At 53.5% G+C, this 23354-nt stretch overlaps 6 protein-coding genes and 1 non-coding gene across 7 annotated transcripts; 3 read left to right on the forward strand and 4 right to left on the reverse strand.

The window, feature by feature from the left end:
• The first annotated feature begins 631 nt into the window (after positions 1–631).
• LY79DRAFT_t229 lies at positions 632–704 on the forward strand. The gene has a single exon. It is a non-coding gene; the product is annotated as a tRNA-Lys (tRNA).
• Positions 705–3393: 2689 nt separating this feature from the next.
• LY79DRAFT_566370 (uncharacterized protein) lies at positions 3394–4358 on the reverse strand. Its single transcript, XM_060558816.1, has one exon. It carries the CDS (start codon positions 4101–4103, stop codon positions 3597–3599), a length of 507 nt encoding a protein of 168 aa, XP_060409758.1. The 5' UTR covers positions 4104–4358; the 3' UTR covers positions 3394–3596.
• On the reverse strand, positions 4335–7337 carry LY79DRAFT_370156 (fungal-specific transcription factor domain-containing protein). The gene has a single exon (XM_060552824.1). The coding sequence runs from the start codon at positions 7150–7152 to the stop codon at positions 4567–4569; it is 2586 nt and encodes an 861-aa protein (XP_060409759.1). The 5' UTR covers positions 7153–7337; the 3' UTR covers positions 4335–4566.
• A 5600-nt stretch (positions 7338–12937) lies between these two features.
• LY79DRAFT_370203 (uncharacterized protein) lies at positions 12938–14358 on the reverse strand. The gene is made up of 2 exons (XM_060552825.1): positions 13413–14358; positions 12938–13114 (listed from the first exon to the last, which is right to left on the reverse strand). Exons 1-2 carry the CDS (start codon positions 14023–14025, stop codon positions 13032–13034), a joined length of 696 nt encoding a protein of 231 aa, XP_060409760.1. The 5' UTR covers positions 14026–14358; the 3' UTR covers positions 12938–13031.
• A 71-nt stretch (positions 14359–14429) lies between these two features.
• On the forward strand, positions 14430–15448 carry LY79DRAFT_370215 (uncharacterized protein). Its single transcript, XM_060552826.1, has 2 exons — positions 14430–15211; positions 15292–15448. The coding sequence occupies exon 1, from the start codon at positions 14709–14711 to the stop codon at positions 15180–15182; it is 474 nt and encodes a 157-aa protein (XP_060409761.1). The 5' UTR covers positions 14430–14708; the 3' UTR covers positions 15183–15211; positions 15292–15448.
• A 2734-nt stretch (positions 15449–18182) lies between these two features.
• Positions 18183–19026, reverse strand: LY79DRAFT_695675 (uncharacterized protein; the record flags this gene model as incomplete). The annotated part of the gene is made up of 2 exons (XM_060564824.1): positions 18535–19026; positions 18183–18298 (listed from the first exon to the last, which is right to left on the reverse strand). Coding segments are annotated over exons 1-2 (288 nt in total), but the record flags the coding sequence as incomplete, so codon positions are not given.
• A 2664-nt stretch (positions 19027–21690) lies between these two features.
• On the forward strand, positions 21691–21946 carry LY79DRAFT_566398 (uncharacterized protein; the record flags this gene model as incomplete). The annotated part of the gene is made up of 1 exon (XM_060558817.1): positions 21691–21946. Exon 1 carries the CDS (start codon positions 21731–21733, stop codon positions 21941–21943), a length of 213 nt encoding a protein of 70 aa, XP_060409763.1. The 5' UTR covers positions 21691–21730.
• Positions 21947–23354: the final 1408 nt, after the last annotated feature.

Genomic DNA, 23354 nt, shown 5'->3' on the forward strand with positions numbered 1-23354 from the left:
CCGTAAGACAGCGCGCGGGTCGAAATGTGCGATCAGTGGTCTAGGCTTGGTCTTGGCTCGGTTTGAGGCTCTCTACAAATGCGTACATGTGTGAACTCTATGGACTCCACCGATGTCAGCTTTCCATCATACCCCCGCGCGGCTTACGGATCAAATTTTAACCCTATTGTGTCTCCAACCCAAGTCTGGAATTTGATGGAGCGCGCACGTGTCTAAGCGGCCTGGCCAAGGGCTCCGGTTAACGACAGTAAAGGGCAGTGCAAACCATCGCTGGCCTCCAGAAACCACTCAAAGCCCCCCTCAGGGGAAGGTAGCATGGCTGGTTGAAAATTGATGAGGATTGGTTTCCGTGTGCATGAGCCATTCTTTATGACGTTTTCGACCACATTCGTATAAGTCCCTCCAGGGTCCCGTGCGTAATCGCCAAGTGTACGCATGAGCTCAAGGCTCCCCAAGCATACTAACTCGAGACTCTTATGTCATTACCTAGTTTGAGTCGACACTTAAAATTACATAATACATGGCTACCACTTATTGAACAATGGAGTTGTAATATCCAATCAGTCAGTCGGATTGGCCTAGAGTACTCAAGTTATCGAGACCCACCAATTTCAACAACCAATAATAACCCGCCTTGCTAGCTCAATCGGTAGAGCGTGAGACTCTTAATCTCAAGGTTGCGGGTTCGACCCCCGCGTGAGGCTCAAATCCTCACCGCGATTGGCACAGCCACTCTTCGGGTTATATCTTTTGTGGTTTTACACGTCTCGGTCATCATATCATGTCTAATGCCGCGCAAACACCTGTTGTTGTTTTTGTAAACAGCACTGAGATACAGTCTCCACATGGACATGGTTGTTGTATCATTTGCTCTTTGCGGTAATGATTCCCACTGAGATTTTATAGCGCTCCGTTCGTAGAACAAACGTGTCTACCCGTAAAGCAAAGTTGCGTTCTCAATACGTATAGTATTTATTATCTTATAGTACAAACCAAAATCGCAAATGGAAATTTTGCGCCATTGCATAAGTGGGCACCAGCTTATACGTAGAGATAGAGTACTGCTACTACTGCCTGCCTAATGGAGATGCTGCGGGTTCGGACCCCGCAACTGGATTTACCAGATGACTAAGCTCACTTACACGGATCACTGCAAACTCGTAAGAGTAGAAGGGCAATCAGTTTGTCGAGGCCTACTCGTTTTCACCAAGCGCTCAAATCTACGAGGCATCTGCGGATGTGACGGCCATTATCCCGCGGCGATATTCGACTCATACGAGGTCATCGAACGAACCCACATGGAGGATATAACAGGGGGGGGGGGGGGGGGGGCAGACCCAGACCCCCAAACACGATTGTGATACCAGACACAAGAGGCTACACCATCAACGATGGAAACTCGCTGCCTTCTTGGTCTGAGTTCAAACCTGTACACCGGCTTCTAGGTGCGGACTGGAAAGCGAAACCGCCGCGCGTGTGGGACCTGTGCAGAAGACGGGGGTGCCAAGTTGACTCGAGCTGCAATGTTGATTCTCTCTACCCGTCCCGGCTACCCTGCGAATCAACGGGTTAAACATGGGGCCCCCAAGTTTCTCTGTCTGGGTATGTGCCTGCACAGGTATGCGAGTGTGTGTGGGCGTGTTTGTGTGAGTGTGGCGAGCCGGCAGGGAAAGGGGTACCGTGATGTTCGTTTCTCCCTAGTCGGCCAAGCTCCGCCGACTCGGGCGGAGGGCGCCAACCGAGTCGGAACGAAGATGGAAAATGAGAGAGGGGTATACGGTACGTGCCTTGACCTGGAAGAATGCTCCAAAACACGCGAGGAGGGAGAAGGACTAGACGACCAGGCAACTTCAACCGATCCTGAGGGGCTATATTGGTAACACGGCAAGGACCAGGCGTTGTTGCTGACAGTTTGTGTCAACGTCGTGAGCCAAGAACCCACCAGTACATCGTACGCTTTGTTAACGGTCCACACCACCACCATCTACCATTGGCCCATCATCGCTGCCGCCTCCATCATCACATCGACAGCCCGCGCCCCCCCCCCTCCCCACCTCCACAAAGAGACAACAGACACTGGTGAGAAATCGGTGCTTCGAAAAATGGTTTTTGCCCATCCCTGTATCAGGTATGACACGCATTTGACTACCGTTCCGTGCGGAGCGTGAGACCTCGGCCGCTAGTCAGGCTGGAAGAGGGCGCCACTGATGGCAACTTCGCCGGCTTCACTGTTTTGCGGGATGTACTAGCAGCCCTCAAGTTGGTGGGGGTTATTCCAGCCTCCATTCTTGAGGACACAGGAAGATGGGCAGAATGAGTGAGAGAGACAACACATACACACACACCACCCCCCTCTCACCCGCCCTTTCCGTCCGTCGCCCTCGGGTATGCTGCCCTGCCGCCGGCGACTGTTTCCATTCTGGGGGGGGCAAGTCAAACCTGCCGGAAGCCTGTCAACTCTCTTGTCAAACCCAAACTCCACGCCTCGTCACAGACCTTGGGCCCCGCAACCTATCAGGCTCGCACGCTGATGACAAGAAACGTTCGGTGAGGTTAACCCGAGGTCTATCCCGAGGAAACTAGCGCGGACACAGCACCGAGCCAATACCGTCCAGATCTCTCTCTTTTTCTTTTCTTTTCTTTTTCTTTTGAGGCCCGCATGAGGCGGACGAAATGTTGCCGAGAACGCAGTAACGCCATCTTGAGGGTGGAGAAAAACACAGCCGTTGACGGGAGTCAACTAGGTTTCGAGAAATGACATCCGATTCTCTTGTCAGTCAGCATGGCGTTTTGAGCCGGGCTTGGTCCTGGCAGGAACGACTGCCGTGACGCCCGTGGGGTTCGCGGATAAGGGAAAAGGGGGGGGGGGGGGGGGCACCACTCGGTACTGGGAAGCCGTCGGGTAGATGCCATGGGGCGGGGATCAGCGAGGCCAGACGAGCATGGGCAGACCCCGTCAAGTTGTGTGTGATGAGGGTGATTTGAGTTGTTGCCACTGTAGGGATGATCTTAGCAGCAGAAGGGATGCCGAGTCCGCCAAGAGAGGTGCCACTTGTGATCTCTGCTCGCCGCAGCTTACTCGCATCAGTTGGTGTTCGAAGCGAGACTTGAGACCCCGGTTTTATGATGGCGTCGATCGGTTATTGAGGGGGGGGGCTGCTGCTAATTGTTCAGACCATGTTTCCGGCGGATCTCGACGCGAAAGACTATACTATACGGGCTATTGATTTTCGTCATTATCAATGCCCGGGGCTTGGAGCTTTGAGCATGACCGTAGGTGATGATTCAATGCGTCGCCAAAAATGTCATAACAACCTGAATTTGTCACTTGCTAAGACCTGTGGTCAAGTATTTCCCTGTCGAGTTATCGACTACGGCAGGCGTTTGAGATTTGCATGTTTCACAGGTCTAGTCTGTACAGGAGGTAAAAAAGCAAAAGAAGGAAGGGGGGGGTTACAAGTCACTTCGCAACTCTCACGGTTTTGACGCCCTCGAGTAAAATGATTTTCATCGTGATCTGGGAGAAACAGAGCCCAGCAATTTCCATGCCTTGACGGTTTCTCAGACCCAAATCCTGCTTCGTTTGTACATAGATCCTATATGCAAAAATGAAAAAAGAAGAAGAAAAGGGGGGGGGGAGGAAACACCCCCTCAGGTAGATAGGTTGTAGTACGGCAATGCTCGTTGTTGTTCTGTCCCAGTATCCCGTGCAGAACCCTTTGCAAACGTTGGTCAGCCACACGAGAAAGTATCACAAGTGAATGATAAAAATTTGAGAAGAAGGAAGAAAAAAAAAGAAGAGTTGGAGTGACACATGGCAAACACCCCTTTCCCATATGAACAACAAAAAAGCAACCCATACGAAGCCGAGTCCAGCCCGTTCCATCCTCTTTGCTCGGTATCGCTCCGAGGGAAAAAGGCCCGGCCTTCTCCTCACCACAGCTTCGCTCTGTTGTGTCCACCAGGGAAACCATCTCGGTATTTTGAAAGAACAAAAAGCCTCCGTAGGAGGCGGCGACGACTCCTGCGTCTTGGCCAAACAAAGCAGAACCGATCCGCGCGCGCGCGCGCGCGCGCCGCCCCCAATCCCTCCGTCTCGCCATGTCAAAAAAAAAAAACCAGCCGCTTTTTCGTGTAGTGTTTTCAACTCCTTGAACCCATGCCAGGTCTTCCAGCGAACCAGGCCGTGAACAAAAAGAAAAGAAAAATAAAATAGAAGAAAAGCACCAACGTGACCCCCTCCGGTCTCCCCTTCCTCTGCACACTCCGATATGTTTCGAATGGTGCGGGTATTAAATGTGATAACGAATGCCCGGAAGGGGAGAGGGCGATGGCCATGCCCGCTTGGAAGTGGAAACTGATCGGGGGAAAAAAAAGGTAAAAAGAAGAAGAAAAGAAGTGAGTTAAAAAAAAAAAAGACAACCAAACAGTAAAACCATAGTGCCTGCAGCCATTTTGTTCACACCTTATCGTACAACCAAGCGCTTCTTGAGTCCAGCTGCTTTTGATGGTCCAAGACCATATTGAGCCACATTGAGTTGCCCCTAGGAAGCCCGGTTCCGTTCCCTAGATTATGTTTGCAATGCTCAACCTGTCTTGGGGTCGGCCCTTGTTGCTCGCCGTCGGGCTGCTGTTGCTGCTTCCCTCACCCGTAGGCATCATACTGGGCAGGGTCGGCGTGCCCTCGGTCTTGATACCGGCCGGGAGAGTGCTCCACGTCGCGGACGTCGGTGTTGGCGTGGAGTTGCCCGATGCCAGCCCCCGCATGGCCACCTCGAGGCGTTCCCAGCCTCCCCATTCCTTGATTTCGCTGTCGGTCAGACCGGTCCGCTGCTCTACGCTGAACAGGCCACTGCTGGCGCCGCCAGGGGCCGTGATCGAGCCGGGCGAGGTCGGGGACAAGATGGCCTCGCGCTCGCCGCCGGCCCAGATCCAAGCGGATTCCGGCGCTGCCTGCAGGTCGGCACTGACGTATGCCAGAAGCTCCTCGTCATGCAGGAGAGCCTCCTGCAGCGGCGTCGGGCCCGGGCGGCCTTGGGGCGGAGGAGGCGGGGCAAACGGCTTCGGGGGCGTCGTGCGAGCGACAAATGCAGCATACTCGGCGCGTTTGGACGCAAGGGTGGACACGAAGAAGGCGAGGAATCGTCCGCAGGGAATGGCGACGTCGCGTCTGCTGTCAATGGACGCAAGCGCGCGCAGGCATGTTGCTGCGTGGTCCCAATATCCTGCCAAGAGGAGGAAGAGGGCGCAGCGGAAGGTGTGGGTGGTGAGGAGCGCGGTAGCTCCCTCTGCAAGGCTCGGGGTCGCGCGCGAAAGGAGGGAGGCCGTCTCGAGTGCCGTGTGGGTGCACTGCTCCATGGCGGCGAGCCGCACGTCGGGCGGGCAGCTCGGACCGAGGTTATGGCGGTGTAACACGAGACGGGCGTGCAGGAGGTAGGTAAACGGGGTCAGGAGGTGAGGCGAGATCTGTCCCGTGCTAGCCGTGTCACAAACCGGAGGGAAAGCCCGGAGGCAGGTGACGAAGTGCTGGTCAAAGGTCGCGAGCCTGGTCGGCGCTATTACTGGTGCGGCCAGCGTCTTGATCAGGGACGAGTATGACCTGATGACGTTGATCAAAGCCAACAGAGAGTGGTTCAGGGGCTCGCGGCCGGGAGGCACCATGATGCCCCCTTCGTGGATGTAGTGGTCGTCAACGCCGGCAGGGAGAGAGACGTCGCAGTCAGCGTCGTCAATCAATACCGGCCGGCCGAGGTCGAGTGCCAGGCTCCTGTCGAGGATGTAAATCGTCCACCACACTCGCCGGCGCATTTCGCCTTCGACAACGGGCCAGGGCCCGGTTTCCGAGTACAGTCCCAGGTCTTGTCCGGCTCGGACTGTGCTGCCGAGCCACATCCAGGCGGCCGACTTTTGGTTCATCTCGTTGAGGCACAAGGTGACGAGTACCAAGGCGCGTACGTTGTCGAGCACGTAGTCGTTGTTCCAGGGGTCAATCATACCTCTAGCAACTTCCAACAGCTCGGCGGCCCGATACGCGCGGTTTGTGTGGCGGTCCTGGCTGAAGAGGCTCCCGAGCGCGAGGGCCGCGAAGAAGGTCGACAACCACGCCGGCTGCACTGACTTTGTGTTCCCGATTCTGTACAGGTCGTCAACTCCCGTTTGGAACGTCGGCCAGTGGAGAATGGGGAACATGGTGTGGGCAGAGCCGTAGTAGGCGTGGAGGAGCTGGTCAGTGGTCTGTCTCGGGGGCAGGTCAGGTCTCGGAGGGTCAAACATCGGGTTCGAGGCTGCCTGGCGGTGCTGAGCAGGGGGTTTCCAGATGCCCCGGGAGAAGACGCGCATGTTGGACCTCGCCCGCGCCAGGTCGTGAATAGGGGCCGGGCGTTTCTTCCGCTTGGGATCGCTGCCAATCTCTGGTAGTTGAAGTGGCAACTGTTCGAGGCCGTCCGGGTCCAGATCCATCGCTCCGTCCCTTTCCTGAAGCATCCGTCTCATGTTGCTGTTGTCTCGCCTCAGGCGTTCCATCTGCTTCTCGAGGTCCTGCACCTGCTTGATCGAAGACATCCGTCGGTTGGTCTCTTTTGTGAACTGACACTTGACATTGCGGCTAGAGCATTCGGAACAGCTAGTCGTCTCTGTGGCGTCGCACTTGACCTTTCTTTCCCGACATGCGTCGCAACTCGGGTCTTTCCTCCTCTGCCTATACGCCCTCTTCTGGGCCTGGGAGATGGGCGGTAAGGTCGCAGTTGACGGGCCAGGCGTGCTCGCCACGGAGTCGGCCGAGGGGAGGGAGTCACGGCCCATCATCGATCCAGCAGTTACCGGGGTGTAGGGCGTGAAGACGTTTTGGTTAACCGGCGGTAAAGGAGGGATGCCGATGGGCTGGGGCGGGGGTGCCGCTGATGTCCTCGACCCGGTGTTCATGATGCCTCGGGGTATATAATGGGCAGGCTGTCTTGGGGACGTTGCCGACGAGACCGAAGATGAGTCGTACGACCGTGTTGAAGGATTAGGAGATCGTGGATACGAGTTGTGCGACGATGTAGCCATGGCGGAGCACTGCTCGGGAGACCAGTACTCGCGAGGCTGGTTCATACGAGTGTCCACAAGCTCCCCAAGACGGTGCACAATGGGGATACGTCGCTCCACGAACATACAGGCGGATGGGCCAGAGCTTGGAACGATTGGTTGTTGCTGGAATGGTTAGATCCTTTGGCTCAGAGTCCGGGGCGAGGTTTGGCGCGGACAGTCTCTTGGATGCGTGCTGTGGTTGTGGTCGAAGGGGTTGGAGGGAGACAGAAAGAGAGATAGAGACAGAGAGACAGAGAGACAGAGAGACAGAGATCGCCGCGTGTATAGTACGAGCGAACCGGTTAGGCTGCAGCCTCTGTGTGACTTGAAGTCGCCTTGATTCTCGTGGCCCAATGGCCGTGTTGGTGTCTGATACCACCGTTGTTGTGGACGATGATATGATGTTGTTGCTGCTGTTGCAAGACAAAGTTTGTCATGCAGTGCGGCGGCTTGGTCAGCAAGAAAGCCCGTCGAGTCCCGTCAAGATAGTCGTTGGTATGCGTGTGTTGCTATAGAACCTGGCCGGAAGCTGGACAAGCAGGAACGATATGGATGGACAGAGTACGGCTTTGGTTCGTAAACAAAAGAACAGTGAGATGAACAAGCACCAAGTTCCAATGTCGGGCGGGGGGTAGAGAGATGTAAAAATGACAAGGCGTGTATGGCACAGCGGGATGGTGGCAGACATGCAAGAAGTGCCACACTACCCAGTAAGCGGCGCCTAGTCGGAGTAAAGAGCGAGCAGGCGGGCCAGGAAGGCTAAGGCAAGGCAAGGTAAGGCAAGGCAAGGTATGGTGGTCTTGGGCTGTCATGTCACTCAACGGGTACAATGCCGCCGGGGTTTTAGTGACGATGGTCTGTGGTGCCATCGAGGCATTGGGTCTGGATCCGGGGGTCTCCGCGTGCGAGGAAGCAGAATCGGAAATATTATCTCTGGAGGGGTGGTGGAGGGCTAGACGAACATCCCTGCCCGCACACCGGGCCCCAAGGAAGCAGGGAAGACGAACGAACAGGGCTGTGGGAGGTGCTCATCAACCAAAGTAACTAACGTGTTTCGACGGAGAGTGGGCACTGTCAGGATGCCAGGGTCTTGGTCCGAGAGAGCGAGGGGACCCAGGAACCTCGGACTGGTCACCAGGAACCCTCACCCTTGAACCCTGCTCCCAAGCGTTGACACCAGGGATGGGGGTGATGGCAAATCGGCAACAGCTTCGAGAAATAAGGTCGCTGTGCCGCGCGACTCACTGGCATTTCCCGTCGAGAGCGAGCCAGTTGGAGCTTGGCCGGGATGACTGACCTAAACTTCTGTCCTGTGTGTGTGTGTGTGTGTGTGTGTGTGTCTGTGTCTGTGTGAGCAGGAAAGCAAGGGTGGGAAGGCAACAAATGGCGATTCTCATCCAAATAGGGGTTTGTGTGTTAGAGGAGGGTTGGCGGGCTAATACTGCTCAGCCGTATGTACGGACTTGATCTCCGAAGGCTACCATGCATCGTGTTCTTTCTCTCTCTCTCTCTCTCTCTCTCTCTCTCTCTCTCTCTCTCTCTCTCTCTTCATCGGGCATATTGCTAGTGGTGGGCCGAAACAGGAAAGGAGAGGAGGGCGCCTTATAGTCTATGCTAGGTAGCGCACCCTAGACTGAAAGCTCGGCTTGCCTGTTGCAGAGGAAAGCGGAGAGACACGTTGGTATATGCACCTGAAGCCTAGGAAGGGGAGAGAGTAAAGTCTTGATACAGCCCTCGGCCAGGGCTCGGAAAGGTCAAAAGGGCAGGGCAGTACGGAGCATTGTGGAAAGACGTGCACTAAGCATGTATCGCGTGTGCGGTGTGGCTGGGCATGGTGCGTCTCTCTCGTTGGGTCGGTTGTCTTTTGCAGAGAACAAACAGCTGCAGACTAGGCACAGAAAGCTCTTCCGTTTCTGCACTTGGTCGCAGGAGACCAGTAGTTGACGGAGCTGTTGAGAGAAGTCGACCGGCCTTCTTTTGGTTTGCGCCACTTGACGTGCTGGTGCTGTAGGCGGACGGTGTGGCTATTTTGGGACATGGCGCGCGTTCAGAATGCTTCCAACAACAGTGGCAGCAGTGTCCAGGTGATCCATTTCTGGCCCAGGCCGCATGTAGCGTTCTTTGCACGATGCCTCCTCACCCGGCTGTGGCTTCTTTTTTGTCTCTCCATCGACCCCGGACAAGAGGTTTGGTTGAGAACGCGGTAGGCGACTGAACAGCCGATGGCCGAGCCGAATATAACCTGCCCGGACGGTGGCGCTTGATATGAAAGGGACCAACAAGCCTCCCGCCGGGAGCTATTGAACAATGATCATCGGGGAGAAGGTTACCAACTGGCCGCAATGGGGTTGGTTGGTGGCCGGGACAAGCATGGCTCTGACCATGCAACCGCATCCCGATCTCATCATAAAATCTGACATAAGAGAATGCCCCGTGGTATTAATGCTAGTTCAACACCAGCAAGCCAAAGTTGCGTTCTCACTAGGGGAGGGGGGGGGGAAGGGGATTTGCATTGCAATTGCGCACGGCGGGGAGGGGGGAAGGATTCCTGGCCCAAGGGCAGAAACTAAGATAAATGAAACATACGATCAACGTGCCTGACTTGATGACAGTCTTGTACGCACGTATGTACCCGCGCGCGCGAGCTTCTTCGATCGAGTCAAGAGTACGCACAAGAGTCAAGAGCCAATGATTCTTTCTTCCGCTTTACAAATAGCGGAGTGCCATGGGTGATGTGGTGGCCTTTCCCAGGGGGTTTCTTTTTTGTTTTGTCGTCAACGCTCGCCCGCCCGCTCGCTTGGCTCTGGGCGTTCTGCAACGGCCGGGCACGTGTCGCGATTACCGCAGATGGTAACGGACAATAAGCATATTTGGGGTGGAAGAACCGAAACCCCTCGACTGACGTCTTATCTCTCCGAGAGAGTCGTCGGTGGACTAGGAAGGGGGGCGGCCGAGGAGACAGGGCAGCAGATGAAGAAGGAAGCACAAGCGGCGGCCGTTGCTGCTAGCGGTCTCAAACGCGTGGCGTTGGATGGCCTCGTCGGGAGGCCCTGTAATTTGTGAGCAAAAAGTTTGACACCTGAGCCGGAGGGGGTGGGGGGTCCCTCGCATAGCCTTGCCGTACTTTTTGTCCAGCCCCGGCCGACCGATTCGAGGCTCCTCTCCGGGCTGTTGGCTAGGGGGCTATTTGGCGAGGGGGTGTGTGTGTGTGTGCATGTACGAAGTGTGTGTGTATGTGCGTGTGTGTATGTGTGTGTGTGTGTGTGTGTGTGTGTGTGTGAGAGAGAGAGAGAGAGAGAGAGAGAGAGAGAGAGAGAGAGAGAGAGAGAGAGAGAGAGAGAGAGAGAGAGAGAGAGAGAGAGAGAGAGAGAGAGAGAGAGAGAGAGAGAGAGAGAGAGAGAGAGAGAGAGAGAGAGAGAGAGAGAGAGAGAGAGAGTGAGAGTGTGTGTGTGTGTGTATGAGTGACTGTATGTATGTCCATGTCTGTCTGCGTGCGTATATGTTTTTGCACGAGCGGGAATCTGCATGTCGCCGCAAGAGAGCACGGCCGGTCCACAGGCCACGCAACGGGCGTTGCAAGGGCCTGATGTTCTGATGTTGCCAGTAGGTAGCAGGGTATAATGTGACGAGTTTGACAGGCCCCCCCCCCGAAGCCTACTGAACCGCGCGAGGGCGAACAATATGAGCTTTTGCCTTCACGAAAAGGGTCTTTCGCCCACCCACGTTGGCCCCCTGCCGGGAGTGCGATCGGGGAGTGATGGTGCCGACGTTGCTGTGTGGACTACATACACAATCGAACAAGTATTGCAGCCGTCAGTCTCGAGAAAAGAGGTGGGATCCAGAATTGAGGCGCAATCGCCGTTCGGAAAGCCTCGATTCTCCTCGTCGATGTTGGGTTAGTTCCAGGGGGGGGGAGAGTTTCCGAGGCTGGCGGAGTCGTTCGGGTACAAGGTCCACGCGCAGCAGAAGGGAGGGGGGGCGGAGGGGTCCTTGACCAGTATCAATGATGACGGATGATGTCCCGAACCGTGGTTTTGGCCCATTCAGCCTGCCGGAGCTGAGATTCTGGGACTTGCTTGGCAAACCCAAAAGGGGGGGGTTTGGGACAACAAGATTTGGGGCCCTGTTATCTGTACCGAGCGCGGGCTGTGGGACGTCAGGGGCGGACGAGAAGGGCGAGCATGAAGATGATTGTGATATGATGGACGTGCTAACGTAGGGGGAGCAGCAGCCTGTGATTCCTATTCGACAAGTACGGACGACGAAGCCCGCCCCGCCCCAGGGAGGCATCCATAGTTGGGTAGATATCGATATCAGGAAACCAACGCAAAACAAGTCTGATGGGGTCACACTGCCACAGAATGCCAGGCCGGCTGGTCGGGGTGTAATGGCATGCGGGTGTTTGGATAGGAGACACAGAGCGATACGGCCCTGGGCAGAGAAGGTCATGCCATGGTTGATGAGAAACCAACTGCCGGCACTGCACCAATTCTTTTTTGCTTTCTTTATTTTACTACATTTCATTCGAGAAACGGCCTAAATGCCGACGAGTAAATCCGGGACAGGGGGGAGGTGAAGGGTATCAGGGCGGTGACTGCGTGCGAGAGTCGACCTGTCAGCGATCACACATCAACAGGCCGCGGCGGGGCGGATCAGCGTCGCCCAGGATATGAGCAAGTATCCTTGTGACGGCTTGCGGGTGAGCCTCAGGGCGACCTACTGTGTAGGTGCAAGTTGGTCTGTCATCCTGTCTTCCAACCCGTCAGGAAACAGATCAAACCACCCTCAGGAAGAGTCGAAACTGAAAGGTTAGAGACCGAATGTGCTAAGAATAAGCCATGGCGGGCGAATGGGAAGGGGGAATGCTGGCAGGAAAGCTATGGCACAACGGACAACGTTCATCCTGCTGCAGTGACAAGTGGCAGGCAGAGGCCAGTGACGGTATCAATCCCCGCAAGGCCCAAAATTGGCTTGCTTAAACAGAACGCACGCGGTCTGCGCCAGGGCCTCTGGGAAGGGACGGACGACGGGCATTTTTGTTGATGTAAGACGTCAGAGACCGTCCGATATGTAAAGTAGGGCGGCGTCGAGACGATTCACACGGCATGTTGCTTGTTCACAGACTGCCGGCCAGTGGTGGGCGGCGGTGGCTTGTTTGCGTTGTTTGCTCGTTTGCCTGCCTGCCTGCCTGCCTGCCTGCCTGCCGGGCAGTCTAGGAAGAGACGGAGTGTAGTGGACTACCTACGGACATTGTACCGTCTTGCTTACTGCACGAAGCACGAAGGCAGCTAGGGGCGCGCCGCGCAAGTGTGGATGCTGGCGTGGGCGTGGGCGTGGGCGTTGTGGCAGATGGCCCATGGCCTCGACGAGTCGACAATGCTCGAAGCGGTTAACCCACCCGCCACTGCGTGGTGGCCACATGCTTGGGATGTTGGGGCCCTGCCCTGGAGAAAGCAAGGCAGTGCTAAGAGTTTGAGTAGATGGACTCGAGTCAAGATGGGAACTGCATCGCCCAGGGTCCGGGCTCTTGGCGGGTCTGTTCCTGTCCCTCACCCTCACCCCCCCCCCCGGTCTGTTCTCAAAAGGAAAAACATTGGTGGGGAATCGGGACGGGCAAGATCCCGGGCAGGGGTACGTGGGTTTCTGAGTTGTCTGTAGCTGATCAAGCGAGAGCTGAGGCTTCCAGTGGGCGTGCACTAATACTATGTAAGAGGCGATGACAGTGCCTGTGTCGTCCCAGATTGTTTCTATACCTGGAGGAATCATGGTGCGCATCAACCCTGTTACGAGAACCTTGACTGAGGAGCAACCAAGGTGAACGGACGATGGGCGAGGGATGGCGAGATAAGGGTGAGACAACGGCGAATGGGCCCGTTTCCAGTTGTGAGCAACAGCTCTGTTGTCCGTGACTTGATTAACTGAGTAGAGAAGTAAGATAGGTAATTAGCCAGGCCGGATGGGTGCTACCCAGTCCTGGCTGCGCCGACATGGCCCAGATAGGCAAAAGTGTCGTCGAGTGCGCATTGCAGCATTTGGTCAATGCTAACTAATGCCTTTGTTAGGGTTTGGACACGGAATAGTATTATGGTAGGTATCTTGCATGGCGGCATGGCCCGGGCAGTGAGACATTCTAGATCCTCTCATATTGGATGCAGAGAATCTGTACGAGTGTATAGCAAGGAGCAGATACGCTCAGTACGCTAGTGGGAGAGAGGGCAAAGCTCGGCCGCTCTACCGGCCACGCCAATCGGGGACATGGCGGCAAACCAAACGGGCCTCCACAGCGGGTTCGTCGAGTTCCGCCCGGATGTGTGTGGAGAAAAGAAGGGCCAGGATGTGCGGACTTAACGGGTTGGAGGAGGGCTTGGTGGCTGGACACAGGGTAACCGGCTCCAGGCTTGGGGGGCAGCCCTGGAAGTTCAAGCTTCTTTCTTTAGCGCCACCGCTTCCGAGACTGTCGTTACAAGGTTTGGCGAATGGACGGACGGGTGGGTTTTGTGAATGGGTGTGTGTGTGCGTGTGTGCGTGTGTGAGATGGATGGTGCGTCGTCGTTGACGAACAGTGATGAGCGCCAGTGGCTTGCCCTGACGTGACAGTCCGATGTCATTGGAAGAAATAAGCAAACCGTCGACACCTCGAGCCAAGGGGCCTTGAGAGAAAATAGTCAGCAACCAATTGCATTTGGGCAACGTCGCTGTGGCCGCACCGCATCTACCTGTAAACCAGGGGCTTGAGGGGTGTAACAGGGACCAGGCCTTGATTCCGAGTCTTGGGCTGCTGCACGGGAGGGTATTGAGCCGTGGCACCGTCGTTTTTTTAGTGTCGGAGCGAGACTGTAGCGCGTTGAGCGCGGTAAAGAGAGAGGTAGGTGGCACGACAGGCAGTCCGTCCTGTCTCGAGGAACGGCAAGAGTCGCGCGAATAGTGCGCTGCTTCGGTTGATGACCAGAACGGCATATCTGCGTGCGAGTGTAGCGGGATGCGCTCTCAAAGACTCGATTCATCCATCCACAGTGGTTACGAGCATGTCTCCAGCACGCCTCTGGTTCCTGCGGCCAGCTTGTCGGCCTTGGTGGAGGCTCAGACCTGGGGAGCTGGGAGGAGGCGGGGGAGGGAGGGAACAAGCATGCCGGCTCATCAGCGTTCGTCTGAGGGAAGGGGGGCCAGAGTCTGGAGACTGGATGTTCCGCATATGCCGAGCAAGTCAAGCGGAAGCCAAGCTCGTCTGACCGTCAGAGGGTTCGCCTCACCGTTTCTCTCCTATTTTATTTCATTTGGTATTGCTTGGCATGACTGATCAGGCGGGATCAGATCGTTGCCAAACAAGAGACGGTTAGCGAGAGAGAGAGAGAGAGAGAGAGAGAGAGAGAGAGAGAGAGAGAGAGAGAGAGAGAGAGAACGGAGCATGCTTTTGGCACCATGCCCCTGAAGTAAGCAAAAGGATGCTGTATGCGTGTTGGTACAGGTAGACTTGCGGAAAGTTCAACATCTCGTCCGCATTGTGTGTTCGGTGCTGCTGCTGTTGTGTTTTGCTTTGTTTAGACTTGCTCTGGTGATCTGCTTGGGCCCAGCCGGGAGAGTTTTCCGCCCAGGGGGGGGATTTGGGAAAGCCTGTCGATGCCATTTACGACGTAGATGGCATGTTTCTGGCGATCTCGGCGCGGGATCTGTCGGCAAAGAAACCCAAGAGCAGCAGACCCCCGGCCATTGTTGTGCGGCGATCCTTGTTGATCGAGCAGAGTTTGTTATACTCGTCGGCCCCAAGCGACGATGGTGCTGGGAAACTTACGGGAGGGTTGTGTCGTGCTGGTGATGTAGGGGCCGACGGACGGTTGATGGTGGTGGTGGTCGGGGTGGTGTGCCATCCTAACACGCTAGGAATAGCACGGCAAACGGCGTGCCGGAAGTGGTGTCGACGGAATAGTTCCCGGGTCCTGGTGTTGGAGGTGTTGCAATGCGGATGGAATCGGTTTTGCATTCGTCAGCTACAACGGCCGGAGTCATTTAGAACGGCTCAGAAGGCTTCTCTCCCTCTCTGTCTCTGTCTATCCCCCTACACGCTCCCTCTCGCTCCCAATGTCTCAACACGGATGGAAACATTTGCGTACCGGTAGATTGAAGAGCAGGGGGGGCTTTGCTGCAGGTATCATGAACATGGACAAGATCGTCACCTCAATGACAGAACTTTGACGGGGAAGGGTCCCAAAAGCTAACAAGCACCAGGCTAGGCCAGGCTAGCAGCAACAGGGCAGGCTTCAGGGCACCACAGATGGGCCAGGCCCAGCCAGAACTGGCCGACCGGACAACGTACGGCGCAATCTCTCGCTGGCGCTTTGGTGATGCCCAGACTGCTTGTCCGTGGGGGTGAGAAGAGAAGGAGAGCCTGAGGCAAGAAGGCGAGTGGTCGCGTGGCCCTGTGGATGGAAAGTGAAGAAGCGGGGCTCGTTGGATGCGAGGATATCCGATAGGATGCAGACTTGAGTAGTGTTGAGTTGAGTTGGGGGTTCTTGGGCCGCCGAGTCTTTGGGTTTGAAGGGGGGAGGGGGTGGATATGAGTCTATCAGATTCACTCCGAGTGTGAAAGAATCATACTCCCATGGTATTGCATTGAGGGTATGGGTGACAGGTACCTACCCTCGACGTCAAAGATGTGTAAAGAAGGAAGGACGACATGTCTCCCATTCCGTCCATTTCCATACTCAAATGACTCAGTGATGAACAGAGCCTCACGATGTTCTCGGTCATGCATGACCTCCATCATGTGGTTTTTTTTTTTTTTTGGCAACAACCCTGTTCGTTCCCTGCATGTCAGTCGGCATCGTCGACAGCGCATATACCTGTACATACATACATAGATACACAGATGTATACATACATACATATATACATAGATACATATACCGAATGTACAGGGTGGCAAGGGGAAATAAAATACCCCAGTTATGTAATATTGATACACAGTCCAGCTGGCTAGGCTAGTAAACAGTACTGTAATCCCCGCTACTGAAATAAGTAGGGTGGTGAGTGTTAGAGTAAGATACCTAACAGGGGTATTTTATTTCGGCCTGGTACCATAGTACGTATCGTAGGTATGTTACATAGTAATTGATATCAGGCGACCACTACCATGTGTGCTGTAGTAGGTATGTACAATACCTTGGCAACACCTACATAACAGTGCATCTGTAGATGCCGCCGACCTTCTCAAGTTCCTGATCTTACATCGTATGTAGCTAGGTAGGTAGGTAGGTAGGTAGGTAGCCAGCTAATGCACAAACATCCTGCGTCTTTCCATTTCCAGATGCTGCAGGCGAGCATGAGTCCATACTAGGTAGGCATACGATATTGGTATTACATAACTTGTATCCGTACTGTGTGATGGAAGTTGTGCGGCGGTACGTGCCGGCCGGTTCCTCTTGACATCACGCATCGATGCGGGCAGGTGCACTGTACGAGTACAGTGCACCTTATACAGTGTACATAGCCTCACTGCCGCTAGCCCGGTCGTGGCATAGCCTCTCGGGTCTGGCAGGGAGATCCTCCGATGTACTTCCGTAGATACCTCCACATCGTCGTGCGTGCCTTGTCTTGCCGTCCCGAATCCCTCGGACTCGTTCTTGCCGTCTTCGGTATCTGATCCTGGTCTGGGCCGGGGGGGGGAGGGCCTGCTGCTCCTGCTCCTGCTGCTGTCTGCTGCTGTTGCTCCTACTGCTCCTGCTGTTGCTCCTGCTGTTGCTCCTGCTGTTGCTCCTACTGCTCCTGCTGCTGCTCCTGCTGCTGCCCCTGCTCCTGCTGCTGTTGCTCCCTACTGCTCCTGCTGCTCCTGCTCTTACTTACTTGCTCCTTCCCTTCCTTGCCCTTGTTCTCTCTGCCTTACTCCATTCTTCTTGGTGTGCGGATACTCTGCGTTGCATTTCCTCGATATTCGTAGACCCTTGTCTTCCCGTACCCCAAGTCGACCCCTTCGTTCGTTCTCTCTCTCTCTCTCTCTCTCTCTCTCTCTCTCTCTCTCTCTCTCTCTCTCTCTCTCTCTCTCTCTCTCATTGTCTCTCTCTCATTGTCTCTCCTTTCAGTGCTTACGAATATGTGCGTGGCCCTAGGGAGCGGCTACGCCTTCCGGCTAGCTTGTTATACTAGAGCGTTGCAAGTAAGTACTATACACCTGTCCTTGAGCAGCTATCTTCTCCTTGATCGCGGTACACGGTACGTATGCATAGTACAGATACTAAGAAAGTGCAACACGCTAGGTAGATATCCAACCCAACCCGCCGTCCATCAAACACACATCGTGGCCAGAGCCGGCAATCCGTCGTCGACCGTCTGCCATCGACCGTCCGTCTACCTCCCAAAGAACGCTATGTGCTACAATGCCGGCAGACCATCCGAACCCTAACCGGTGGGGGGCCTTGAGTGGGACGGCGGCTGTTGAGCTGTTGAGCCAAGTCCGTTGCCTTTTTTTGTTTTCTTTACCCTGTCAGTCTCGCCCTCTGAGGCGCTCCGCATTCCCGTGCCCGAACTGACTGTACTTATTTACAGTACTATACGTAGTCCTGTACACGTACCAATCACGGTCCGCCTACCTGCCCGCCCTTGATACCAAGCGTCGTATCCTCCTCACACGATCCCTGGCCTGCCAAACTTTGGAGTCGAGACTGCGATCTGCGCCGCCGACTCAGACATGTGCATAATTTGCCCGTTGTCTCTGCACCGACCTGACCCAGCTCGCGTCATCTTGCACTGCCGGCAGATCAACAACCGTTGCCATTCCGGCTGAGGTTGTCAACGGGGCCCCCGGCCCACGGCGGGTGCCTGATGTGACGAGACAGGCGCATCCAAACACGCCGATACTTGGGTCAGCCGCTCGCTGCGCCAACCATTGCAATCCCACACACACTGTACCTACATAGTACGCCGCTTCCCAATTCTTTGGCTTGCCGGAGCCAACACGAATTGCCTTCCCCTGTCTGTCTACTCGCCCGGGCACCTCCTGAAATCTGATATTGAACCACCCACTTACACTAAGGCTACTGCCAGCCACTCAATGCCCGCCAATGTCCGTATATCCTCTAGTCTAGCTTTTGCCGATCTAGGAACCGTCGGCCCCACGCCGCCAAACTAATCTCGTTCCCGCTGTCCGTGTTCTCCGGATGTTGGGAATACCGGTACCTCCTCTTGATGGCGCCCAAGCGCGACACGCGCCTTTCCGAAGCGGGCTCGTGTGGTGGACCAACTAAGGCACGTTACCCATGAGCTGAGAGTTTCTCTGTGTCGAAATCTTTCGCATCAGTACCATGCACATACATGTACGATGTACTTTTTATGCCAACTCAAGTCACCGATGCGCCAGCCACACCCGTCTAGCCCGCCCCTGTCTGTTTCCCTTCGCAGAGCACGGACTATGGAGCGTCTCTACATAGTACGTACAGATACGTGTGCATACATACATACAACGAGTTCAGCACTTACCAACCCGATATCCCGCACATGTACATCGTACTTCAGCAAAGGGGGCTCCGCCGCCCGGGGAATTTGATGACGACCGTCTCCTCCCTAGGCTAGTGGCAACGCTACCGAGCCCGCAGATTGACAAGTACGATGTACATGTCCACTGAAGGGGGGGGAGAGTTTCCACCTCCATGACTTTTGATCATTCGGCATGATCCGGATGCCCCCAAAGCCCATCAAATGGCACAGGGGAAAATCACTGCTCAGTGTAACGGCCATCCAATTTCCCCGAATCATGTCCCACAGGCTACGTTTTCAACTTTCTGACGGGGACAACGAACAACACGCACAGATACCACTCTACTAGGGCCCCGGACGCCAGGCCCATCGGACGGCCAGGCCTGGCCCGGCCTCAAACCGTTGACAGCGGGCTCTCGACAGGTAGGCGAAATCATCTGCTCAACCGTTGACGACTTCGGCCAGATGTCCGGGAAAACCTCTACTAGGTACAGCGACGCAGAGTTGCCACCCGTGTGCGACACTGGCCGAGTTTCCTCGCTACAGATAGATGCACAACGTGCGTGCTTTTTATAAAACTTGCGCAACAATACGGATCCATACCCACCACCTTTGGGTACGCAATCGCAGGCCGAAATCTCCTCCGACACGACCGTTGCGTCTCCCACGTTCAGCGTCTCTTCTTACAAATGCCCGCCAGACGACCGCATAGCGTCGATCCCATCGCGGCAAAACTAACGTTGGATAGGTTGAGTAAGTAGACTTCTTTGCTATATCATGCCATGCTATGTTGTCTTTCTGTCTGGTACCCCCCTCCACCCCAATATAGTTTACAACCACTCCCCATGCGTTGTAGCACACATACATGCCCTCCTCGGCCAGTCAACCGAGAGGCCGAGCAGACCGAAGCGGCCAGTCGCATAAACCTAGTCCCTCTAGGGCGGCAGGCTATATCATCGCGGTTGCGCAAGATTTGATCTCGCAAACCGCGCCCTCCCGCCCTGGAACGCCCCGTATCCGCTGCTGTGTGTCGAGAACAAGACACAAACGTCCCCTCCCCATGAAACCATGTCCTGGTCAAAGCAAGATTAGTCAACGTACTGATACAAGGCCGTCCGTCCCTCTTGCTGGCTGGATTAGTCAACACGAGCATCTGCGGTAACAACATGCCCCATTATACAGGACGGGGAGCCAGGTGAGCTGGGCAAGGGGCGGAAAAAAGAGGAAAGAGAAAGAGAAGACCAGTTTCGTCCGACCTCGCGACGATACCTACGCTCCTAAAGACCAGACCATACCTATTCCATCTAGAGCTCCCTTTGCCAACGAGCTTGGGACGATGCATGGTCATGCAGCTTCCCACTTCCCGAAGCCCATGCGTACGCGAGGTAACGTCTGGCAAGGCACTGCACGCTACAACTTTTCCGTGTGCCACTGCATATACCATAGTAGCACGCCAATCACGCTCACAACTAGCAAAGCCATCACAGGGGGCAGGACTGGTTCCCAAACCCTTGGCTTGCTCGCTGCTTCGAGTGCCATGGCTGCACACAAAGGGGGTGGGTACATGCAGCCAAGATTCAGCATCGCGCCAGTAATGATATCCCCGGTTTTGGCGAGCCCATAGAGCCATACAACAGCCCATCGTTGGCAGAACCCTTCGATACAGAGACCTGCCGGTATCATCCGTGTCAGGGTGAGGGGCAGCTCACAGCCTTCTTTTCACTACTCAACGCCTGTCCGCCACGGCGTTGTGTTGTTTTCCGGATGTCAGGCTACAATCCTACATGTACCCTGAGTCGACGGCAGCATCATCGGACTTGGCAGAGATGCTCTGCAGGTCTGACTCCGCAAATCCGAAATTGCCCTTCTTTACTATAATGCGACCCGTTTCCCTGCAGGCAACGGCAACGAGTGCATGGTCCAGATAACCCGCCGCGTTCCACATGATGCTGCTTGCAATCAGACTGGCTGGCTGCCGTGGTATATCGGACTTTCACGGCTTTTCCGACCACGATAGAAACTTTCTTGAGTGACGGAAGCGCAGATCGGTGGCAGATTATGCCCCGCCCGGTGCTACAACCGAGCATCAGAATGGAGGCATCCACTTCACGACTCATTGAGTCCCAGCCAGCGCATGGCAATGTAACGCGATCCCGAGTCGGACATACCATTATGTATATACCATGTTTGAATCGGCAACGCGCAAGGCAGAGCAGAGAGGGATGGGAGAGGGAGAGAGTGTGGCCACGCGAGCGGGGCCCGCCCCGGCGGCCGCAGACCTTACGGGTACATGGAACGAGAATGACGATGTTGGTAAAGGTTGCGAAATGGCAGCAATCATGTTAGGGATCCCGACAAGCACCGCATGGGGAGGGGAAACTGGAGACGATGGAGTTGCCGACACAGAGAGGTTGCACGCTTGCCCTCCCCCCCCCCCTCCCCCTCCCCGTGCATGCCGCCAGAATTCGTCACATTTGACACGGAATTGTTGGGCACGTTACGATACATATAAACCCCCGTCCCCCTCATCGACGCCTTTCTTTTCTTTGCTACCTTGGCCGACAATGGCTCGCTCCTCTTCGACGCCACAACTTAGTAGCATAAGCTATAGCTATAGTCGGCGCTATGTCCGAAAGGAGCTGTGGAGCCGAAAGCATCTGATGACAACCGAATGCCGAATCTGTGGAAAGACTGTGATCGACTCCGCACTTTGGTTATATTAATAGCCGAACTTTAGTCCATGACATGGAGCGACGCGCGCGGCACGCCCGAAGTGTGTGTATATACATAGTACCGGTACGGGTCAGACGGAGTTTTTCCACCCACAGCTCGCTCTCTCGCTCTATCTCTCTCTCTCTCTCGCGGCTCGAGCGTGGCTCTGGTTGATCTGGACGAGGCACGAATGTTATGTTAGAGTTTTCTAGGGAAAACCGGGAAACCCGTGCCTCTCCTGTTCCACATCCATAACGAACCGCAGACTAGGCTTTGCTGGCTCGATTGGCGTCCCCTGGCGAAGCGAGCTCGAGATGCCTGGTCGGTGGCCCATATACGGACACACACCTACCGGTACCTACCTAACTACCTACCTACCTACCTACCTGTACACTTTCTGCTACTGTGTACGGAGTAGCAGTAGGGAATCGGCCAGGTTCCATCCGTGAAAGCCAATCTGCTGCCCACTCCACCTGGATGCAGCTGGATGATAACGGTAGCGGTTAACAGGCAGACACATTGCGGGGCTGGCATCTGTGCGCATGCGTACCTCAGGGACTTTTGCCCTAGCGGCCACCTATTTCTCCTAAAGTCAGCATTAAACCTAATAAGGCAGTATAGGGGGCATACTAGGGGGGCTAGCACAGATGTGCCTACATCTGTACCTATATATAAACACTTTACCTACCTACTACATTAGCTGTTGTTTTTTTTCTTTTTTATATTACTACTATTTATCCTTTTATTAACAGTAAGGTTTATATTTCTATTTTTTACTAGGTTACCTACTATAATATTAAAAAGTATAAATTAACTATTATAGCTAACTAAAGTGCCCTACTACTAATTATTAAGTGTAAGACCTACTAGCTAAGTAATAGCCTTCTCTACTTATGTTATATACTAAGCAAGGTAATTAGGTTACTTGTTGTAATAGGCCTCCTTTTGTTAATAGTATTAATTTAATAAAACCTTTATATAGCTTTAAATAGTAAGCCTAGAGGGGATAAGAATGCCCTTATAGTTAGCTATATATAGTATATAGTATACCTTATAAGCCTTATATATCTTATACTTAGCCTTACCTTAGCCCTATATCTATTACTACTAGTAGGCGCCTATAACGTTATCCTTAGTTATAGCCTATTAGAGAATATATTAGTAAGGTAAAACCTACTGCTTATAAAAGCTATAGTTATATACTAGCCTATTATTACCTGCTTATATATTATAATATAAATCTAAACTATTAGTAGTAGCTACCTTTACCTTATAAAGTTTACTAGTAATTAACTTTTATATAAGTATAAGTAGGCAAAAAAGATAAGGTAAGACCTATTATTTATAGAGGACTTTACTATAAAAGTTTATAAAGTATAGCTTAGTAGTAGTAAAGTATCTACTATTAATATAGTTAATATACTTAATAGCCCCTTAGAGGCTAAATTACTAGAGTATATAATAGTAGCTATACTTAATAACACTATAAAGGCCTTTAAGTAGGTTAGTTATTTTAGCCTAGAGTAGTAGTAATAAATAGTTATAGGTATAGTTAGCCTAGAGGTTAAGTGTTAGTAGCTAGTTATTTTTAATATAGGTAGCTTCCTTATATATTAAACTTTTTATTATAGTAGCAATAGATTTATAATAACCTAGCCTTATATAGTAATATTTTAACGTAGAGATTATATAACGTAGGCTAGTTAAGTGTTTTATAAGACAACAGTAGAAGGTTCTTTTACAGTAGATATAGCAGAGGAAGTATAATACCTCTATTTTACTATCTATAAGGCTATAAAAAGCATTATATATAGCGCGTTATTTAATAGCTAAATTATTAGTAAGAAAGTAATATAACTACTAGTTAGCCTAGCCCTTTAACGTATATAAGTAAGCAGTAATAATATTAGTATTACCTTTTTTAGTAAGAAAGTAGCTAACTAGTATTTAGCTACCTATAGTATCTTTAACTATAACTATATAAAATAGCTAGCTAAGCTAGTTAGTCTAATAGGTAGTATTTATTATAGTAAAAAGGCTATATTACTATAATAACGTAAGGCTAGCCTTAGAGGCCTATATAAGCCTTTTGCTTACCTTATTAGTACATT

The sequence above is a fragment of the Colletotrichum navitas genome (assembly GCF_030913465.1).
Source record: "Colletotrichum navitas strain CBS 125086 chromosome Unknown LY79scaffold_78, whole genome shotgun sequence".
NCBI lineage: Eukaryota > Fungi > Ascomycota > Sordariomycetes > Glomerellales > Glomerellaceae > Colletotrichum > Colletotrichum navitas.

Bases quoted from the DNA above. Each gene is read 5' to 3' on its own strand.
- LY79DRAFT_566370 (XM_060558816.1), bottom strand. From the start codon at position 4,103: ATGGCGAGACGGAGGGATTGGGGGCGGCGCGCGCGCGCGCGCGCGCGG.
- LY79DRAFT_370156 (XM_060552824.1), bottom strand. From the start codon at position 7,152: ATGTTCGTGGAGCGACGTATCCCCATTGTGCACCGTCTTGGGGAGCTT.
- LY79DRAFT_370203 (XM_060552825.1), bottom strand. From the start codon at position 14,025: ATGCCGTTCTGGTCATCAACCGAAGCAGCGCACTATTCGCGCGACTCT. The intron at 13,115-13,412 runs GTCCGCACATCC...CAAAGGCATTAG, and splicing joins GCCCTCCTCCAACCCGTTAA to TTAGCATTGACCAAATGCTG.
- LY79DRAFT_370215 (XM_060552826.1), top strand. From the start codon at position 14,709: ATGTTTCTGGCGATCTCGGCGCGGGATCTGTCGGCAAAGAAACCCAAG.